Below are 18,766 nucleotides of genomic sequence, written 5' to 3'. Positions count from 1 at the left end.
TTCCACGGAGGAAATTATTTATTCACACTGAAGACCACTCCTCATATTACAAACACGCTGAAAATCGATAACATTAACAGCAAAAAAATAAAAAAAAAATACATTACACAATGTTAACCTTGAACCAGTAGTTTGAAAGAGTCCATTTTTGTGTGGAAATTAACAGTGGAATCATTGGTGATGGAGAGGTATAACTCTTGTTCAGATTGAGCATTAAATCGGAGAAGGGGGAATTTACCTGAATAAATATTTTGTGTTTTTCTCTTTGACAGCTCTGTTTACGAAGACCCCATTGGGGAGGCTGTTGAGGAGATTTCGAAGCGTCCTAACTGACTTGTTCGTTCCAGTTTAAAGAAGTGACGTAGCCGAAGAAAACTTCGTTATTTGGACGCAGGGATATGCCAGGAAATGTCAGGTAAACTGTATTTCTCTAGCATACTTAGTACCGGAGTTATTGTCAAATTCACCGCAAGTTTTTTTTTCAAACCATTTTCCGCCGGCATATGTGTGACACGCTGTGTACAGCGCAATCCAAGTGCGTTAGTTTTGTGGAGGAAATAAAAGCCCAATTCCTTGCCCATGGAAACAGCAATGCAATGAGTATGGGCAGGGAGCCCTCGAAAGGGGCTTTCCAATGGTATATAAAAACTGTTTCACATTAATAAGCACTATTAGGTGAATTGACCTCAATTAAACTTGTGATTGTCCCATTGACATTTCTGTGTACACAAGTTCCATTGGGGTGGCTGTTGATGAGCGTTCGAAACGTCCTTACTAGTCATTTCCAGTTGAAGGAGTGTCGAATCCGCCATTAAACTTTGATATTCGGATGCAGGGAGAAGTTCAGGAGTTATGGTCAAACTCATAAACTCGGAGCAAACTTGTATGCCAACCATTTTCGGCAACCCGCCCCTTGCATTTTCAAACATTGGCCACTGACACAAAACAAATATGAACTTGTAGCCCTCGAGTAGGTCTTCGAATAAAGTTTTTTCTTCTTCAACTTAATAAAATAAAACAGTTTTGGTTAATCCAATATTAAACCTTAAAGGAACATTACAGAATTGGTTTTGCTTGCAAAAATGTTGCTGGCAGTGTAAGCACTTTATGTAATCCACCATATTCATAAACTGACAAACCTGTAAAAGTTTGAGATCGACCGGCCATCTGGGTCGTGAGAGAATAGTGAAAAACCGATTACAAATTTTGCATTGCATTGATGCCAAGACAAAAATGAATAAAACGCGATAAACTCCAAACGTGAAATTAGACTATTTGTTTCTCATCAAATATTAAATTTCAGACACAGATATTTCAAGGGATGTTTTCTACAATCATCATTAGACCGTGTAAGTTTTATGTAAATCTGTGATCGATTTGTGTTTCTTACCATTTCAGTAACGTTCCTTTAAACTTTACATTTAAAATGAGTGTACTCTTCACTATCAATATATCGTCTCACCGACTATTTTATTGTTAACAACATTGTCGCACAAAAGACAACACTATACGTTAATTAACAATGAGTGCCAGGCAAAATTAGTTGATAACAAACAAACAACCGCGCGCACTCACTGCGAAAACATACTACGTTAACCATAATACTGTAAAGTAACATACGTCTATAATAATGTAATCATTTATACAATGCTACAAAAAGGATCTCTTTACATAGTGACTGGGATGTGGGATGATATGTTTCCTAAGTGTTGTTTGACAATGTAACATGTCAATGAATTCATGGCTGAATGAGCTCAATTAATGGTCATTGTTTCTTTGGATGTGTTGAAGTGATGTAAAGAGGACAAAATTACATGTATGTAAACATCCCTTTACCAACATTTCTGTGCTATTTTGCCTGATTAAAAATGTTCTTAGTTTATATTATACCCTTCCCTGAAAGGACCAGTGTTTTCCCCAACGATCAATACTTGGTAGAAGGATTTGTCCCACTGAAGGATTTGAAAGGCATGATGATTCCTCACCGTAATTAGTATAACAATTCATAAGTTTCGTAAACGTCTCTACAGACAACTACATTAAAAAAAACACCTGTATAGTCCTTATACATATGACATTCAAACAACACTTCATAATTGAGATTGGAATAATGTCAGTTCTTTTTACTATTGTTCTCCTTTCTAATGTACCAATATTACCAATCTCTCTATGACTAAAAAAAATGTTAAAGAAATTCATCTATTTACAATGGCAAGCGATAACAACCACAGTATATTGTTATCATTCAACCAGCACAGGATACTTTTGTTTGTATTGACTAACACATAATTCGTACTCTTTAATTTTTTTTTTTAATTCATTATGAAGTTATTTTTTAATAATCAATTATAGACAAGTGTTTTATAGGCAATGTGACCTATGTTAACATTCAAACCGCCCTCTGTTGAAAACCCCCACACTTTATACGTCATGTTTCGCCGGTAAGATTGCAAACACTTTCTAGCTGGCTACGAAAATTTGGCCCGGGCGGTATGCGCGCGAATCATGTTGTGGTTTTCGTGTGACGTCAGAGGTCACATCGTCTATAGGCGAGTATTTAAAGTAGCCTCTATAAGCTGACAAAATATTCACAGTGTTCATGTTTTTTTATGATCAAACACATTGAATGAAATGATAAATCTGTGAAAATTCGGGCTTATTAATCCGCTGTGGAGTCTCATGAAAAATAGTAAAAACTCATTCATATTTTTGGCGTATAAACATTTTCGGCTTGTAAACACTTGGTCCTTAACTTTGGTTGCAACAATACAAATCAGCTGTTGATCTGTTAATTGAGAAGAAAACATATCACAGAAGAACAACATTTCAACGATGGAATATAAACGCTGATGTTTTTTTTTAACCAAGCCTACACTGGCCTATAAACCTTTAATCTTTTATCGTTTTCTTTCAAGCCGATTTGATGCCAGAATACCAACATGACTTGGCTGTGTCTTCCCGGATGTCCCGCATGACCTCTAGGGTGACCTCCTGTCGTTTCTCACCGCCGATGCGGATGGCACCTCTGACATATTCACTGTCTTTGGTGAGGCGGATTTCTTTGCCAACGAGTGAACCTAATTTAGGAAGATAGTTTGCAAGAACTTAACTTCAATCACCACTATAAACGATTTAGCTTGATACACATACATGTACATGGTATAACAATGGATGTTGAAAGCATTGAAGTTATACATTGAGGAATGTTGCATATTATAGGTGACCAAGTTGACAGAAATACCGCACTATCGAATGAAAAGCATCACTTTATACAGCTTTGATTTAAGAAAAAGTAATGTTGATTATATTTTCAGCTGGTGTAATTTCCAATTATCAGTTAAAAGAACAGTTTAGTAAAATTGCATAACTTTACTCTAATTTTGATGATTGTATGTTTTACTCGTACTAAATTCTGTTCTGCTCTCTTCTTTGACACCGTAATATGATAACATTGACTTACCAATCAAACCTCCTACAGAGTCAGAAAACCCTTCACCACTGTCCGTGCTGAATCCCAAATAATCGGCTTTATCCTCTTGGTGGCGCCCTACATGCTTTGTCACAACGAGGCTGATGTCTGCACTTGGCTGGAGGGTCAGACGGGCACCATCTTGAGACACCGATAGAACCAACCCGCCATCTAACTGAATCTGGTTGCCAACCCAAGGGACTGAGAATGTGCCATCTGCAGACGATATTTGTTCTGTGGAGACAACGATGTGTTGCCTGCCAACATTCACAAAGAGTCGTTCGATAATTAGCGGGGCGGGGCCATTCCCTGAGTGACTGTTCAACGCACTTGCTACTTGAGCCCTGATTTCCAAATCTGAAACATGAAGAAGAATTCAAGTAAGCTAAGGACTTTTACCAGAATAGGAAACATCAACCGAAAGCTGTATACATATTTTGCTCAGCCAATTTTATCCTTATCAACACCTTGACAAGAAAATACATTTATTTAAAATTCCAACGAATCTCAAGTAAAGATGGCCAAGTTGCAAACACTGTGTGGAACGAAAACATGCAATTTTGTACACTAATGAATAACACTAACTCACCGTTAAGAGGATCTATCAGCAGAATCAGATTATCTCCAGGCACCGCGATGACATCAAAGCACATTGTGACGTTGGTCTGTCCATCACGCACCAAGAAATTAGCATTCTCGTACACTATGGTGTGGAGAAAACGGGTGAAAAGATTGGGAGACATAGAAGAACTCTCTGTAATTTGAGGACTGCATGAGAAATGAGATCACCTTTCAAAAAGGTAATATTTGTAATAATAAACTTGATTTGTTTGCCTCACAGGATGACCTCCATAAAGTTGTTCGTGATGTGCTGCTTGATGAGTTAAATTGTTTATGTTCTAAACCTTTATCTGTTACCGATATATCAGCCAATTCTGTACACCGCAGTCCCGATTACTTTCATCTGGTTCATGTATACCTTTTCTGCATGCATTCATCTCATTGCTTGCATTCTACCCGACTGCTTCAGAAGTAAACTATGTTTGTATTGTATTGTATTTTATGCAAACTCTCGAGAGATGGACCCAAGCTACTGTTGGCAAAAGTTTTGCAATTTACCCAGTTTCGTTTACAAATTTCAGTAAATAAATAGCTTTAAAGAAGGAAAAAAATCCTTGTATTGACACGAGTCATTGCTTTAGACGAACATAATATTGTTTAATTTGGTTGGACAAAGACGGTTTATTGGTCGTCTTCTGTCTATTAGAAAAAGTCCCCGATGATTGTCACCAAATCCGGTAAAATAATTGAGGGCGCTGTCATTTCTACCCAATACGGAGGACAGAATATCCGGGGTGGGTGGAGGGGGGGGGGGCACCACAGAATGTCCTGCTAGCTGCTACCTAGCCTATACACCATATTATCATACTCACCTCTTGTCGAAGCTTGGAGCGTGGTGCGTGTTGTTGTTGCAGACGTTAGTGGAATCGTTGTATGCGTAGTTGGGATCGTTGTATGCGTTGTTGGAACCGTTGTATGCGTAGTTGGAACCGTTGTAGTCGTTGTACGCGTCTTCGTTGAAGGCATGAAGAAACTGTGTGTAGCTGTGAAGAAAAAAAACCCAATACATTATACCCTGTCTAAATTTCATTTATTTTCTTCTTTCTATAATGAGTTTCAAAAGCAGATAACACTGATACAAACGCCACGGTCAGTATACAAATGTTTATATACGTAGAAAAGCACTTTGAAATGTTGCGCCCCTGGTGGATTACAAAACCTAAACTCTTCTCTCCCGAGTTAGTATTTCACAGTTCACTATTCCCTGGTAAAAAAAAGTACATTCAAGTTTATTAGGTCGCAGAGATCGTTCAATTTTACAAACCAACAAGAAGCCATAAAGGCTTGTTTTGAAATGCTTGACAAAATAATACAAAACGAAAGACATGACAGCAAAAAAAAAACCTCTCGAATGATAGCGAATGGTGGGAAAGTAAGAAAGACAAAACAAAAGGATTCAGAACAAAAGAGACAAGCAACAAACTTACAATTGAACTAAAAGAGGATGTAAACAATAAGATGATAATGAAACAGCAATAAAAAAACGAGAAAGGAGTTTTGAAGATGACGAACGGAACAGTATCAAAGGAACTTTTATTCATAAAATCAAGAAGAAATTCAAGTTACTTACGCAGTGGTCTAAACGTAGGCAACACAGTACGGTAGCGTCGCGGTGTCGAAACAGTGAATCCCACACTAATTGGGCCGTGATTATATTGGTTTCTGTAGGGCGGACCGATTGGGCCTAATAATGCAAACAAATTGAGGAAGACCAATGATGAAAAAAGTCTCTCACCGTGCTTATCAGTCAAAGACGTCTTGCGAACAAGAAATGTTTTTTTTTTTGTGTTGAAATTTGGAACTTGAGGAAACATTTTCCATCTGTTTATCAATTTTCTTTTCCATTTAAAATTGAAACGTGATGGTCGTTCGTTTTTTAAGTAATATTTCACTTCAAACTTTAATAGCATTCACAAATCGTGTATTGCTTTTACCTGGCATCGTTTGCTTTAACTTTTACTTCCAGTTAAAGATTTCTGTGTAATGTTTAGTACTTACATATGAACTTTAACACTTTTATGGCCAATCTTTTTTGATGACAGTTTTGCTTCCACTTTTGCCTTTCACTGGACGGTCTTTGCTTGTTATAAGAGTTATTGTATTGTGCGAAGAATAAATAAAATAAATAAAATTCCTTGTAGTGCGCAGTAGAGTATATTTATATAGGTAACTGCGCAATATAAATGTCCGTTTTATTATTATTATTATCATTGTAAAATAAATAAACTCGCCGGGTTGCATCAAATATCTCCCCCGTAATGATACTGGTTGTATGCTTGCTAATCGATGGTGTGAATTTTCGTCCTGAATTCTAATTGGCCCTGACCCGAAACAAAAACGTTAAGAAAATCCATCAACAAATAAAATAGTATATCATTACTGAGAATAAATATATTATGAGAAATCATTTTAAAAGGTTAATATCAAACAGTGCCAACATTGAGAACGATCTAAGACAACCAGAAGTAATTCATTCCTGGAATTTAGGCCGTTTTCGGATTAGCGGCTACAGCCACGGCTACGGCTAGGTCTCCGCGTCATCATAAGTTGAAGTGTGGTTCGTACTTAGCAACACCTTTAGCAACAGCCAATAGCCGTACCCGTATGGCCTCGCTTCGATACTTACCTCCATCAATCACAGGTTCTTCGTCTGGTTTCACCACCACCAATGACGTCAGAGGCGTCACAAAGTGATACTTTAGGGACAGTTCAAGCGCCCTCTCCGTCAGGTTTGCCTTCTCGGCGTCGCCGTCGGCTGCACTGCGCTTGCGTAGAAGTTCCTTGATGGTCAAGAATGCCCACAATCTCTGCGCAAAGTCGTCAACAGATCGTGGACTCAACATACCCTCCGTCTCATTCTGCGCGAGAAAAATTATTCATTCTAAATTAATTGATTTACAACCGGGAATTCTATTGCGCCTTTCCAACTATAGTTATCATGGCGCTCAGCAATAAGATGCCATGAAAAACAAATGCATTTGAAGGCGGTGGACACTATCGGTCAAAATAATTATCATCATAAAACCTTTCTTGATTACGAGTAATGGGGAGAGGTTGATAGTTTAAAACATTGTGAGAAACAGCTCCCTCTGAAGTGACGTAGTATTCGAGAAAGAAGTAATTTTCCACGAATTTTAGTTCGAGACCTCAGATTTAGAATTTGAGGTATCGAAATCAATTATCAGAAAGCACACAATTTTGTGAGACAAGGGTGTTGTTTTTTTCATTACTTCGACGACCGATTGAGCTCAAATTTCCACAGGTTTGTTTTTTTATGCATATGTTGAGATACACCAACTGTGAAGACTAGTCTTTGACTATTACCAATAGTGTCCACTGTCTTTAAAGATCAACTAGAAACATGTGACGAAACAGTGTCCAGTGACCTGATGTGATCAATGGCCATTTTAATAATAGGCCTAGATTGATTTCAATGTACAACAAGAAAAATGCGGGAGTGTTCTGGGTAACTTTTTGATTTTCCGGGTCACACTTACCTACACAAGGGTCAGCCCCACTAGGACATGAGATACGGCCTAGCCCCTGTTTATATCCATGTAAACTTATTTTATCTGATCCCATGACCCGAATCAAGACACTGGTTTAGCAAGCAGTGTATAATTGTTAGGCGAGATGTATTATAATTTTGTGAGTAAACTTATTACACCTACCTTGACTTCAGTTTCGGTTTCAAGTATAATTTCATCTTCCCAGGATGTAGCAAGGACTGTGCAGATAATCCTCACCGGTTCTGGCGAAACTTCACCATCGGTTTCATCGAGCAGAGTAGTTAACTTGCCTGCCACAACCAACTCAGTGCCGTCAAAGTACACAGGGAACTCGCTCTGGGAAATGCTGTTGACCTGGATAGCGTTGTTGGTGTTCTCGTACTTGATGACAACATTAGTCAACAAAGGGGTGGCTACCTCGTCGAAGAACCCCACCAGCTGCAGCCCTGCGTCGGCATCCTCGTAGATCTTCCTGGCGAGACCGCGATTCTGAAGGGAGAGCTTTTCCAGGAAGGAGAAATCCACATTGTTGCCGAAACCGAGGCAGAACAGGGAAAATCTCCCTTCCATTCTCGATTTGATGTCTGAAACGATGCCGTCAGTGTTTGTGATTCGACCGGAGGTTGGCTGCCCGTCAGTCAACATGATGATGAGTGGGAACGCACCGTCAGACCCGAGCTCGTTACGTTTGAAGTCTTCCAACATATCAATACCTGTTACGATCCCTCCATGTAAGTCAGTTCCTGTATAGAATAAACAACACAATAATTCACATTCAAATTTACAACAAACTAGTCTGATACCAATTAATATTGGACAGACGACACTGTAGTCAATGAAACGTCTGGCATTTTCACATTATTATTGTGGTATTGAATTTACAAACCTGACTTGTTGGTAGGTACTTATTCACCAATAACACAAACAGGCAGAGGGTTATGGATTAAAAAAAAGAACTTAAGCGTTCTTCAAAGTGCATAAAGAACGACCAGTACTATTTTGTACTAAAGGAATCTTGCTTTTGATAAATGTGTACGAATAAAACTGAGCCTAAACTGTAAAATTAAGCGCAAAATCAATCCCAAGCTTGAACACTTTCAGTTTTCTGTGTACACCCTTACCACGTCATTCCAAATGTTACACCACAATACAAAGCTTAATGCTGCAGCGTTGGGATGTTTTTTGCACAGTAAGGTGATCTCTACTAAGCCCGTTCACACTAATATATTGCCCGGGGAAACCCTGCCGAATAATGGCCAGGCCTTTCACTCTACTAAACCCCTCCCAGTGGGCATACCCTGGAGAACATTCTACCCGGCTGCTCTGGAGTAGGGGCAACCCCCCTGGATGAGGGACATTTGCTGGTACAGTGTGAAAGTACACACGGGTAACTGCGGGGGTAAAACAACCCCCTGGGCCTCATAAAGGGTTGTGTTCCACGCAGAAAAGTGATGCAGTGTGAAAAGGGGCCAGTTACAGTCCACGTATTTGACTGATAAAGAAAAATCGACTAACCTCCGTTTGCTCTCAGTTGACTTATCCTTCCCTTGGCTAACTCGATGTTATCTTTATTCGCTGACATCATGGTCTCACGCCAAACTGTGGTCTGAGACGCAAACGTTATCAATCCGAAGTTGTCTTGCTCGCGCAATTCCGTCAGGATTTTCCCCATTGCTTCTTTCGTTTGCCGTATCTTGGTACCACTCATTGATCCGCTGGTGTCGAGAACGAAGACCACATTCTTACTAACTGGTCGTAATCCAGCAGGGGAGAAGTGGTGCACGAAATAGCCGTTGACAATCTGTTTAAAAATAGCACAGTAAAACAAAACAAACTGTTACATAAAGTTCAGTATTAACTTTTGTTAGATAGGGCCTAACTCTACAAAATAATTTAAGTTCTTTTGTTGTTGTTGTTGTTTGTGCTGAACGTAACTGCGACTTTCAGATTAGCACAGGTTGAGTTGACCTAAGGAACAAAATTTCACAAAGATAATAACTATGATTTGATTATTTTTTATTTCAATATTTTCAGAAACAAACCTCAATTTTGCCAGCATTTTCTCCATGAATGACGTCATATCTCACTATAAATTTACCCAGCACGCCATCAGATGCGAGCAGCTCTTGCTCCTCAGTGGTTGGGTGAAACTGCACGTGGACACGGTCACGTTGGAGTTGTTTCATCTCTGCCCATTGAGGGCGCACTACAACCTTCTCATAGTCCGTCGAGCTGGGCCGCTCCAAAAAGAAATCCATTTTACCGCCGTCGATGCCCTGAGGTTCTTCGATGTAAACGTTGACAATGAGATGCTTTACAAGCTGAAACCAATAATAACAAGATTATTACCATGGAGTTTGATGATGCCTACTCGGTCCTAGCTCGCCTTGTTTGGAGCCCAGGGAACGGCCCCAACTTGGTGCAAGGATAGCCTCCCATCCCGCGGAGCACGGCAAAGTACGAAGTTAGAGGTACGTTAATATGAGCACAAAACAAGAGTGTTGCCTTTTGTTCTTTGATTTTTACACACTGCATACTTAACCTAACATTATTGAATGTACAGTGTAACTGTATAATTACAACTGTGTCATGATGGTGAAATACAAGTAGCCTAGTTGAAGTCGCCAATTCGCATAGGTTTAAATGCATACTTTACTTTCAGTTATTGTCAAAGACCAGTATTCTCGCTTGATGTATCCCAACGCCTGCATAAGATAACAGACCTGTGTAACTTTGCGCCCAATCAGTCAACAAAGTTGCAAGAAGAAAGGGACAGCAAGAAGGTGTTTGTGCATAGAATGCTACCAGGATGTTGAAAAATAATTTCTATACACAGTCGGCCTTGGAATATATATGGTATCTTGGGATCTTACCTGGCGAGGTGAAATAGAAATGACGTTTTCGAAATAGCCATTGTGACGCTTCAGCAGCTCCTCGTAGGTCAGATTGAATGAAAGGGCGCCCTCAGCGGCAACGTTGATGGACACCGTAAAGTCATTCTTCTTTTCCGACCTGTACCAAATTAGCCAAATAATATTTCAGACAATTAGTGACGGGTACAATTTAGTGCCTACCCTAGATGAAAGGTAATACAATATGTATATGCCCTCTATGCGGCGCCTTCTGGGAAAAAAGGACAAAATAAAATAAAAAAAGGAAACAAGATAAAGGTGCTCCAAAGGGAACGTCTAAAGACCGGGATGTTCTACAAGAAATTTTGTGTACAAAGTCTGAGGGGAAATCTTCAGTACAGGCACCAAATATGTCTCCACAGGGATGCATAATTTGAGAATAAGTGAGGAGGTATACACATTTATACCGGGGACCTATAACAACAGAGGACAATAGGGTCCACGGTTCGGGAAAGGTCCACAGTTGGAAAACGTGTCAAAACCAATGGGAGCCTTTGCAACAAAGTTAGAGTTTAAACACAAGAGGGACGAAGAGGTCCATGTGATTGCAGGCGTATACAATATTGTGTGTGTTTCTATAAAGTGTATGACCAAGCTCTGTGGCAGACAGCTGAAATGTAGTAAGTTTAATGGAAATAATTCGCTATTTGTACTCACGTCTGTGACACATGTCCAGTTGTCTGTCCCTGTTGCTTGGCTTGCTCGTAAGCCGCCTTCGCCTTCTCTTTCTCATCGACCCTGGAACGGTACACTTTCCCCTCTGTCTCACTGTTGGAGGAAAGTGGAAGATTGTTAATAATTTGGCCCATATTATATCCAATATCTCTTTGAATAAACACAAAAACACATGCACATTTTATATAATACATTTCATCTTCTTGAATGTCCCTTTAAGTACTGAAGTTAGTGTCTTGAACTCACATCAGAAATCCCGAGATGAACGCCTCTTTAGGGAGCTCGATGTAAAAGTTGACCTCTTGACCCTGACTCGCTGGGTTGGTCACGTGACATGTCACAACTGTCTTGGCGAAGCGGGCTGTTATGGTTGACGTCACGCGCAGACCCCTCAATCTCAGAGCAGTGTCGGTGTCGGTTGAGCTTTTACCATCAATGCCTTTGCCAGCAGTTTCAACCTGATCGGAAAATACAACGTCAACACTTTTCTTGGAAAGGGCGAATTTTAAACAGTTCGTTTTAGTTGTTTCGTTTTAGTTGTTTGTAGTCATTTCTTAAGGTTTCAATTAGGTAACAACTGGTCTGGCCAAATTAATTATATTTTGTTGGTGGGCTAAAGATTCGAAATCTACTCTAATATTTCTTAAAGACAGAGTATTAAAGATTTGGAATCGACTCGAGTGTTTTAATCCCATGTAAAAATAGATGCATGAAGAATAAATCACTTTTTATTATGAATGCACAATCTAAGAAACGTTATTGTCATCAGTTTGTATGCCTTACAATATGCCTTACAATATGAACATCAAAATTATGTTTTCACATAATGAAATAACTTTCGAATTTTTTTAAATATTTATTTTTTAAAAAGGCTCTTCTTTAAAGTCACACACGTTTGGTAGTTGCCAATTACCAGCATTCTCACTATGTATATCCACACAATACTCTAACAAGCCTGAGAAAAGTGGGGGATCAATTGGTTATCGAAGTTTCAAGAAAATGACCGTCAAAAGAAGAACACCTCGTTGTAAAAATTTAAGCGTACTGCTATAGTTAAAAATAAAAGACTTCCGCATTTTAGTGACAAATTGCCTCTTTCTAAAAAATAAAAACTACGTGACTTCAGAGGGAGCCGTTCCTCACAAAATGTTAATTATACTATCAACGGCTATATACAGCCGGTTAGTTATTTTTCTAACAACTATTTTGAATAATATTATACAAAACTGCCAAGTGCCTCATCACGGACAGGTCTCACCATAGAGGTATAAAAAGGACCCACCTTGTCCCCCTTGGGTGTTGGCCTCGTCATGGTACCCATTGTGGTGTGCCTCTTGGTACCCAATGTGGTCCCCACCGTGCCCAGTGTGGTTGGGCTCATCGTAGGAATCAAACTGGGAGGCCTCCTCGTATCTCTTCTTTCACGCTATAACAATTTCAAAGAATACAAAATGCTGGAGTTAAAATGCAATTTTTATCTGCCATATATGCCCTTTTCGAAACCACGGCTTCGGCTTGTGGATTCGGCTCCAAGCTCTATGTTCGCGTCGGGAGCCCTGAAAAAGGCCTGAATGTCTAAGCAAAACAAGCGCAATTTTCAAAACGACCGCTGGGCCAGGCTAGCCAGAGCCGAATCCAAAGCCGAATCCAAAGCCGAAGTCGTTTTTACTTAATGTTTATACACTATCTGAGACAAGCTTTAAATGTAAATGTTTTGCGTAAAAAAATACACCTAAAACTATAAACATTTAAAACTATAGTAATGAACATATGATGTGGATTTAATCTCTAAGCATTAAAGGCAGTGGACACTATTGGTAATTGTCAAAGACTAGCCTTCACAGTTGGTGTGTCTCAACATATGCATAAAATAACAAACCTGTGAAAATTTGAGCTCAATCGGTCATCGAACTTGCGAGATAATAATGAAAGTTCTAAATTTGAGGTCTCGAAATCAAATTAGTGGAAAATTACTTCTTTCTCGAAAACTATGGCACTTCAGAGGGAGCCATTTCTCACAATGTTTTATATTATAACACCCCTTACCAATATTCTGCCTGCTCATTGGTTTAGAGCGCGTCACATGACATGTCTTAGTTTTGCTAGACGACGGCCGTGTCATAGTGCGTCGGTTTGCCATGCGCTAGTCCGACAGACTAGCCCATGGCGCCGTGCGCTAGTCCGACAGACTAGCACATGGCGTGCAGCACCCAGACGTCCCTTTACCCACACGAACCCAATCATTGTACATATATATACATGCAACGCGCGTATATAGAGATCAGTGGTACGACGAACGTTACGAATATGAGGATGATAAATAGTCTGTAACCATTTCAGATTACATGACTTGTTGCAGCACAGTAAAGGTTTGTGTAAATTTGCATTCGTGTCGTCCGTGAATTCTTTAAAGATGACTGCGGAAAACCCCCGCTTCGCTCTCCTTACGGAGGAAGAGTTGAAAGAGATGATTGAATCGGCAGATTCGCCCAGTACAAAGAGAAGTTTGAAGTACACTGTTAACATTCTGTCAGAGTACTGCAACGTTAAAAACACCACTTTATCGGAGGTGGACAGGATGAACCCAGCAGAACTGGATACTTTCCTACGAAGGTTTTACATGGAGGTGCGGCAAGTAAATGGCGATATCTATTGTAAGAAGAGCTTACAAACAATTAGATATGGTATACAGAGACATTTCAAGGACCGTGAAACCAACTCAATGGATATTGTGATTGATAAAGCATTTGAAAGGTCAAACCAGTCGTTTAAGGCGACTCTCGTTAATCTGAAAAAACTTGGGAAAGGCTGCGTGCAACACAAGAACCCTATCACCCCAGAGGACATGGATAAAATTAATGCATCTCCACGCACAGACATTAACACACCAGCTGGTTTGCAGAATAAAGTATTTATCGATGTCATGATGTATCATTGTAACCGTGGTCGAGAGAACATTCGAGACCTAAAAAAATCTGATTTTGAAGAGCACACAGACTCCAAGGGGCTCAGCTTCATCACGAAACGGGATCAACTGACAAAAAACAGTAGGGAGAACGATGATAACAAAAGCCAGGCCGGTGTAATGTATGAGATTCCAGGAAACCCACGTTGCCCTGTCCGGACATTTAGACTGTACAAGCAGAAACTGCACCCGAACTGTGATTTCCTTTGGCAGAGACCGAGGGACAATGCTTCAACAGGCATCTCCGATGAGGTATGGTATTGCAATATTCCAGTAGGCAAAAACACCCTTTGCAATAAACTGAAAGTTATTTCAATAGAAGCGAAATGCAGCCGAGTGTACACAAACCATTGCTTCCGTGCCACAAGCGTTACCATTCTGGATAATGCCGGGTTTGAAGCCAGAGACATAATGACAGTATCGGGTCACCACTCAGAGTCAAGTATCAAGAATTATAGCCGAACCAGTGAAAGCAAAAAACGTAAGATGAGTTCTGTTTTGTCGGCAGCCATGAACATGGAAGAGTCTGTAGCCAGGCCCTCTTCATCGCATTCCGCTCCATCAACAATCACACAAAGTCCAACACATCAACCACATCAACAACGTCTGTCTCAGTTTCTAACATCATCACAGGAGGAATCCATACTAAGCGCAGGTGTACTGCAAGACATCATGAATGTGCCAACAGCTTCACCCAACAGCACAACATCAACTGAAGCTACTACTAGTACAACTACTAGTACACAGAATCTGAACATTAATGACTCAAACCGCTCTTTTCGCTTCCATGGATGTATTGTTAATTTTAATTTTATGCAACAATAAGAACAGTTATTAAATAGTTGTATGTGTTAAGAATTAAAGTTAAAAATAAAACATGTTCAAAAGTGCAACAATAAGAACAGTTATTAAATAATTTTATGTGACGAGAATTAAAGTTAAAAATAAAACATGTTCAAAAGTGCAACAATAAGAACAGTTATTAAATAATTTTATGTGACAAGAAATAAAGTTAAAAATAAAACATGTTCAAAAGTGCAACAATAATAACAGTTATTAAATAATTTTATGTGACAAGAATTAAAGTTAAAAATAAAACGTGTTCAAAAGTGTTGAAGTTAAGAAAAATCGTATGTTGGTTTGATTTATTGTAGCATTCAGGTCTGTGACTTAATTGTACTTAAAAAATGTTTGGGGTGTTATAAAACAAATATTGACTGCTTTTACTCGTGCAATGGTTAAAACTATGACTCCCTCGGTGATCCCCGGAGCGTTCTATTTTCCCTCGGCTTCGCCTCGGGAAAATAGAACGCTCCGGGGATCACCTCGGGAGTCATAGTTTTAACCATAGCACTCGAAGCAGTCAATATTTGTATACCATCACCCTCTTCCCATTACTCGTCACCAAGAAAGGTTTTACGCTAATAATTATTATGAGTACTTACCAAAAGTGTCCACTGCCTTTAAGACACTCATGGAACAACAGAAGAGCTATTTTTCAGTGCAGAGGTATATTGAATAAAGCACCCCACGTGACCAGTCATGCTTAACTATAGTTTTAACTGGCAGACCGTGTTCCGTCATGATATTACACAAAAACACACAGTCCTTTCATGTGAATCATATTCTACTTTAACAATATCTTTCCAACCAAAAACAAGAAAAAACCCCGCTTTTTATAGCCCAGAGCGTACAATCTGCACGCAATTTGCCCCCTAACATTCACATTTTCCACCCGACAGATTCAAGTTGTTTACACACACAAGCTCCACATGGAGTAGGCTCACGTTCCGGTTCAGAATGAGCTTCTTTCAACAAACATACTCAACATTTGTCCCTCTATGTTTTGGTTAACAGTTCGAAAGTATTTACCGGGACAAACTCCTCCAATTCCTTCATGACCGCCAGGAACGACGGGCTGCCGAGGGCTGCAGGGGCTGCTGAGGACCCGGTGATACTGTAGAGCAACCCGGTGGCAATCACTCCCGTAAACAACGCCAGCATGGACGCCATGTTTCGTCTTGACCGGCAACTGGTGACAATAATAACAAAGGTTCCCGATGACAGAAATCAATGGCTGTGGATTCTCAGGTTTACAAGAAATATTTGAGATGGACATCAGTGAAATTACTCAAGGTATGCACAGCTTTTGATATGACTTATCGCACTTCGTATCTATACACAGACATGCAGTTTTCTAATTGCAAACAAAAAAGAGAGTTGACCGAACACACTTCTGTACAGTGTCTTTTAGTTTCCCATTGCACTATTTTGAAAAGAAAAAGAGGAAATCAGCTGATCAGCTCAAAACTTGCATGCCTGTTTATATTCCTGTAGTAAGACTTGCAATTACAAGGTTTTGGGTTCGAATCCCTAAGCTAACATTTTTAACAACGATAAGAATAAGTATTATAATATTGTCCAGTTAATGAACCGCATTTTTCTTGCTTTGTGCAATTAGAAAGATTGGTTGTTTGTGATTGGTGTTTATAATATTCCCAATTTCTTTTTCAATCGAGTGTTGCAGTATCCCCCATGTAAACGTGCACAAACAATAATTCATTAAAACATGAACGAGTTGCGATTAAATGCTAACAGTTTTATAGACAAAACGATAATCAGTTAAAACATTTCTGCATCACGCACGAAAAGAGACCAGCGGTCGATTTCACAAAGAGTTAGGACTCGTCTTATCTCGAGTTAGGACGAGTAACCCGTCTTAACTTAGGATCAATAGTAAGGTTTGCATGCTACAGTGCAGGGTTGGGACTCGTCCTAAAGTCCCTAGATTAGTCTTTAGTTAGGAAGAGTTTTGTGAAATCGACGGCAGTGCGAGCGGCGAAGCAGCTGGTCTTTTTTCGTGTGTGACATCTTGGGTGCCGTCGCCGCGTGCCATGTTCTTTTTGCCTGGACCTGGTTGCCCGTAAATTGCCTCGTTTGACATGGCCCTAACCAAAGAAAACAACAGCATACAATTACAACACAGTTCAATTATCAATCCATTGCAACTTACCTTGCCAATGTCGATGAGATAGGAGGTAGGTGCACGAATTATTTGAGCAGGTGTACTAGATTACTAGATAATACAATCTTAATACAGAACTGTCAGACAGCGAAACCAGACCCTTATATTATAGCTCCTTCACTGTGTCTCGCAGGTGACCAAAGTGACTTACCACAGAAATATAGTTTCCTTTTTATAACCCCTTCTATCTTCCCAATACAGCGTTTTCTTTTCCAAGTTACGACAAGTGTCTGTTATTTCGATTGTTCACGAAGAAAAAAATAACAACCAACAAATAAAATAACAACTCACTATATCATCGGATTTTCCTAGAAACATCCCCATCAAGCGACCGTTCCTCGGTGGTGCCACTCTGTTGTGCTACCCATTTGTCAGTGAGTCAAAGTCCCCCTAGAGACTTAATTCAAGTCGCTTTTAGCATCCGATACACTCTTCTTGTCGTGCTTGGTCAGTGCACGGTGTACTATTGGTGCCTTGAAAAAAGACCACTCCGTACACTTGATAATCCTCAACGCCTGGTACATCGGTTTAAACAGCAGCTGCTCGGTAAATTAGTGACCTACACACCCCTTTCCTGTTAACAGGCATCTGCATTAGACCAATGCAAAGACTCAGGTTTTCCTCCCTTGTTTAAAGTCACCTGGAAGTGGTATTTTTTCAAAATAAAGCTTTTGTCACTAATATATGTGTTTTGATGAGTGGAATGTGAATAAACAGTTAACTAAGGTTTAACAAAATCAGTTCTTATGTTATTTACAAATTTAAGAGTAGACCCCGACCCGAGAGGGCGCTGTTCGTGACGTCAATCGAGGCAGACTTTGCCTGTAATGCGTAGAGTAAACCCAATTGCAAAGTACATTTACGGACCAAGTCGTGAGGTTTTTTTTTCTTTTTTTTTCCGGCAATGCCGACCAGGTGTATTGCTGCTGAATGCAGAAAAACACTTTTTGAAATGTACCAACTCACGACTTGGACGTACATGTACTTTGCACATGTGTTTACTATACACATTGCAGGCAAAGTCTGCCTCGATTGACGTCACAAAAGGGGTAGGCGGAGTTAACCACCCAAACAACTTTATATATTTTTTAAACATATAAATCGTGACAAACAATTACTGAAAAAAATTGTTTTATTGTTCGTAGGCATATACTCTAAAAATTATATTTCCAGGCGACTTTAAAGTGATAGAAAAAACACGCATTGCTCCTGCTGGATGCTGTTTTTCTATAGCCACACGGTTAATACCCAAAACTGAAAACTTGGTGTCAGAAATAAGTTTGTTAAAAATGAAATAAATGAGAGAGATTATGCAGTATTTCCAAGTCCAGATCCAGTCTCTCTGTTTGTATTATGGAGGAGTTGGTGACGAATCTCTCTCACATCGTGTTTTTTTTTTTTTTTTTTTTTTTTTTTTTGTGGGGGGGGGGGACCTGACCTAAAGTTTGTGTTTCTTATTGACAACTCTGTATACAAAAATCTCGTTGGGGAGGTTGTTGAGGAGCGTTCGAAGCGTTCCACTTTCTTGTCATTTCCAATATAGATGCTCAAACCCACTTAAACACTAATATTCGGATGCCGCGGGATTTA

General features: G+C 39.7%; 1 protein-coding gene across 2 annotated transcripts; it reads right to left on the bottom strand.

Annotated features, from left to right (window-relative positions):
• Positions 1–1,451: 1,451 nt before the first annotated feature.
• On the bottom strand, positions 1,452–17,532 carry LOC139933837 (inter-alpha-trypsin inhibitor heavy chain H3-like). 2 transcript variants are annotated; one of them, XM_071928056.1, is made up of 15 exons: positions 17,468–17,532; positions 16,024–16,183; positions 12,469–12,612; positions 11,433–11,644; positions 11,169–11,279; positions 10,473–10,611; positions 9,642–9,920; positions 9,115–9,400; positions 7,762–8,342; positions 6,717–6,948; positions 5,661–5,774; positions 4,903–5,073; positions 4,059–4,172; positions 3,461–3,826; positions 1,452–3,077 (listed from the first exon to the last, which is right to left on the bottom strand). In XM_071928056.1, the coding sequence occupies exons 1-15, from the start codon at positions 17,473–17,475 to the stop codon at positions 2,911–2,913; spliced, it is 3,084 nt and encodes a 1,027-aa protein (XP_071784157.1). In that variant the 5' UTR covers positions 17,476–17,532; the 3' UTR covers positions 1,452–2,910. The 2 variants fall into 2 exon arrangements, with proteins under 2 accessions (XP_071784157.1, XP_071784158.1); XM_071928057.1 differs by lacking the exon at positions 17,468–17,532 and adding an exon at positions 17,165–17,320.
• Between the last annotated feature and the right edge of the window lie 1,234 nt (positions 17,533–18,766).

This window comes from Asterias amurensis, chromosome 2 (genome assembly GCF_032118995.1).
Source record: "Asterias amurensis chromosome 2, ASM3211899v1".
NCBI classification, from domain to species: Eukaryota; Metazoa; Echinodermata; class Asteroidea; order Forcipulatida; family Asteriidae; genus Asterias; species Asterias amurensis.
Note: the sequence above shows the minus strand (reverse complement) of the source record. Positions and strands in the feature narration are given on the sequence as shown.

Coding starts and splice junctions, on each gene's coding strand:
- LOC139933837 (XM_071928056.1), bottom strand. Junction 11,645..12,468: donor CAACACCCAAGGGGGACAAG/GTGGGTCCTTTT, acceptor TTTTCCGATCAG/GTTGAAACTGCTGGCAAAGG. Junction 9,401..9,641: donor AAAATGCTGGCAAAATTGAG/GTTTGTTTCTGA, acceptor ATTTTTAAACAG/ATTGTCAACGGCTATTTCGT.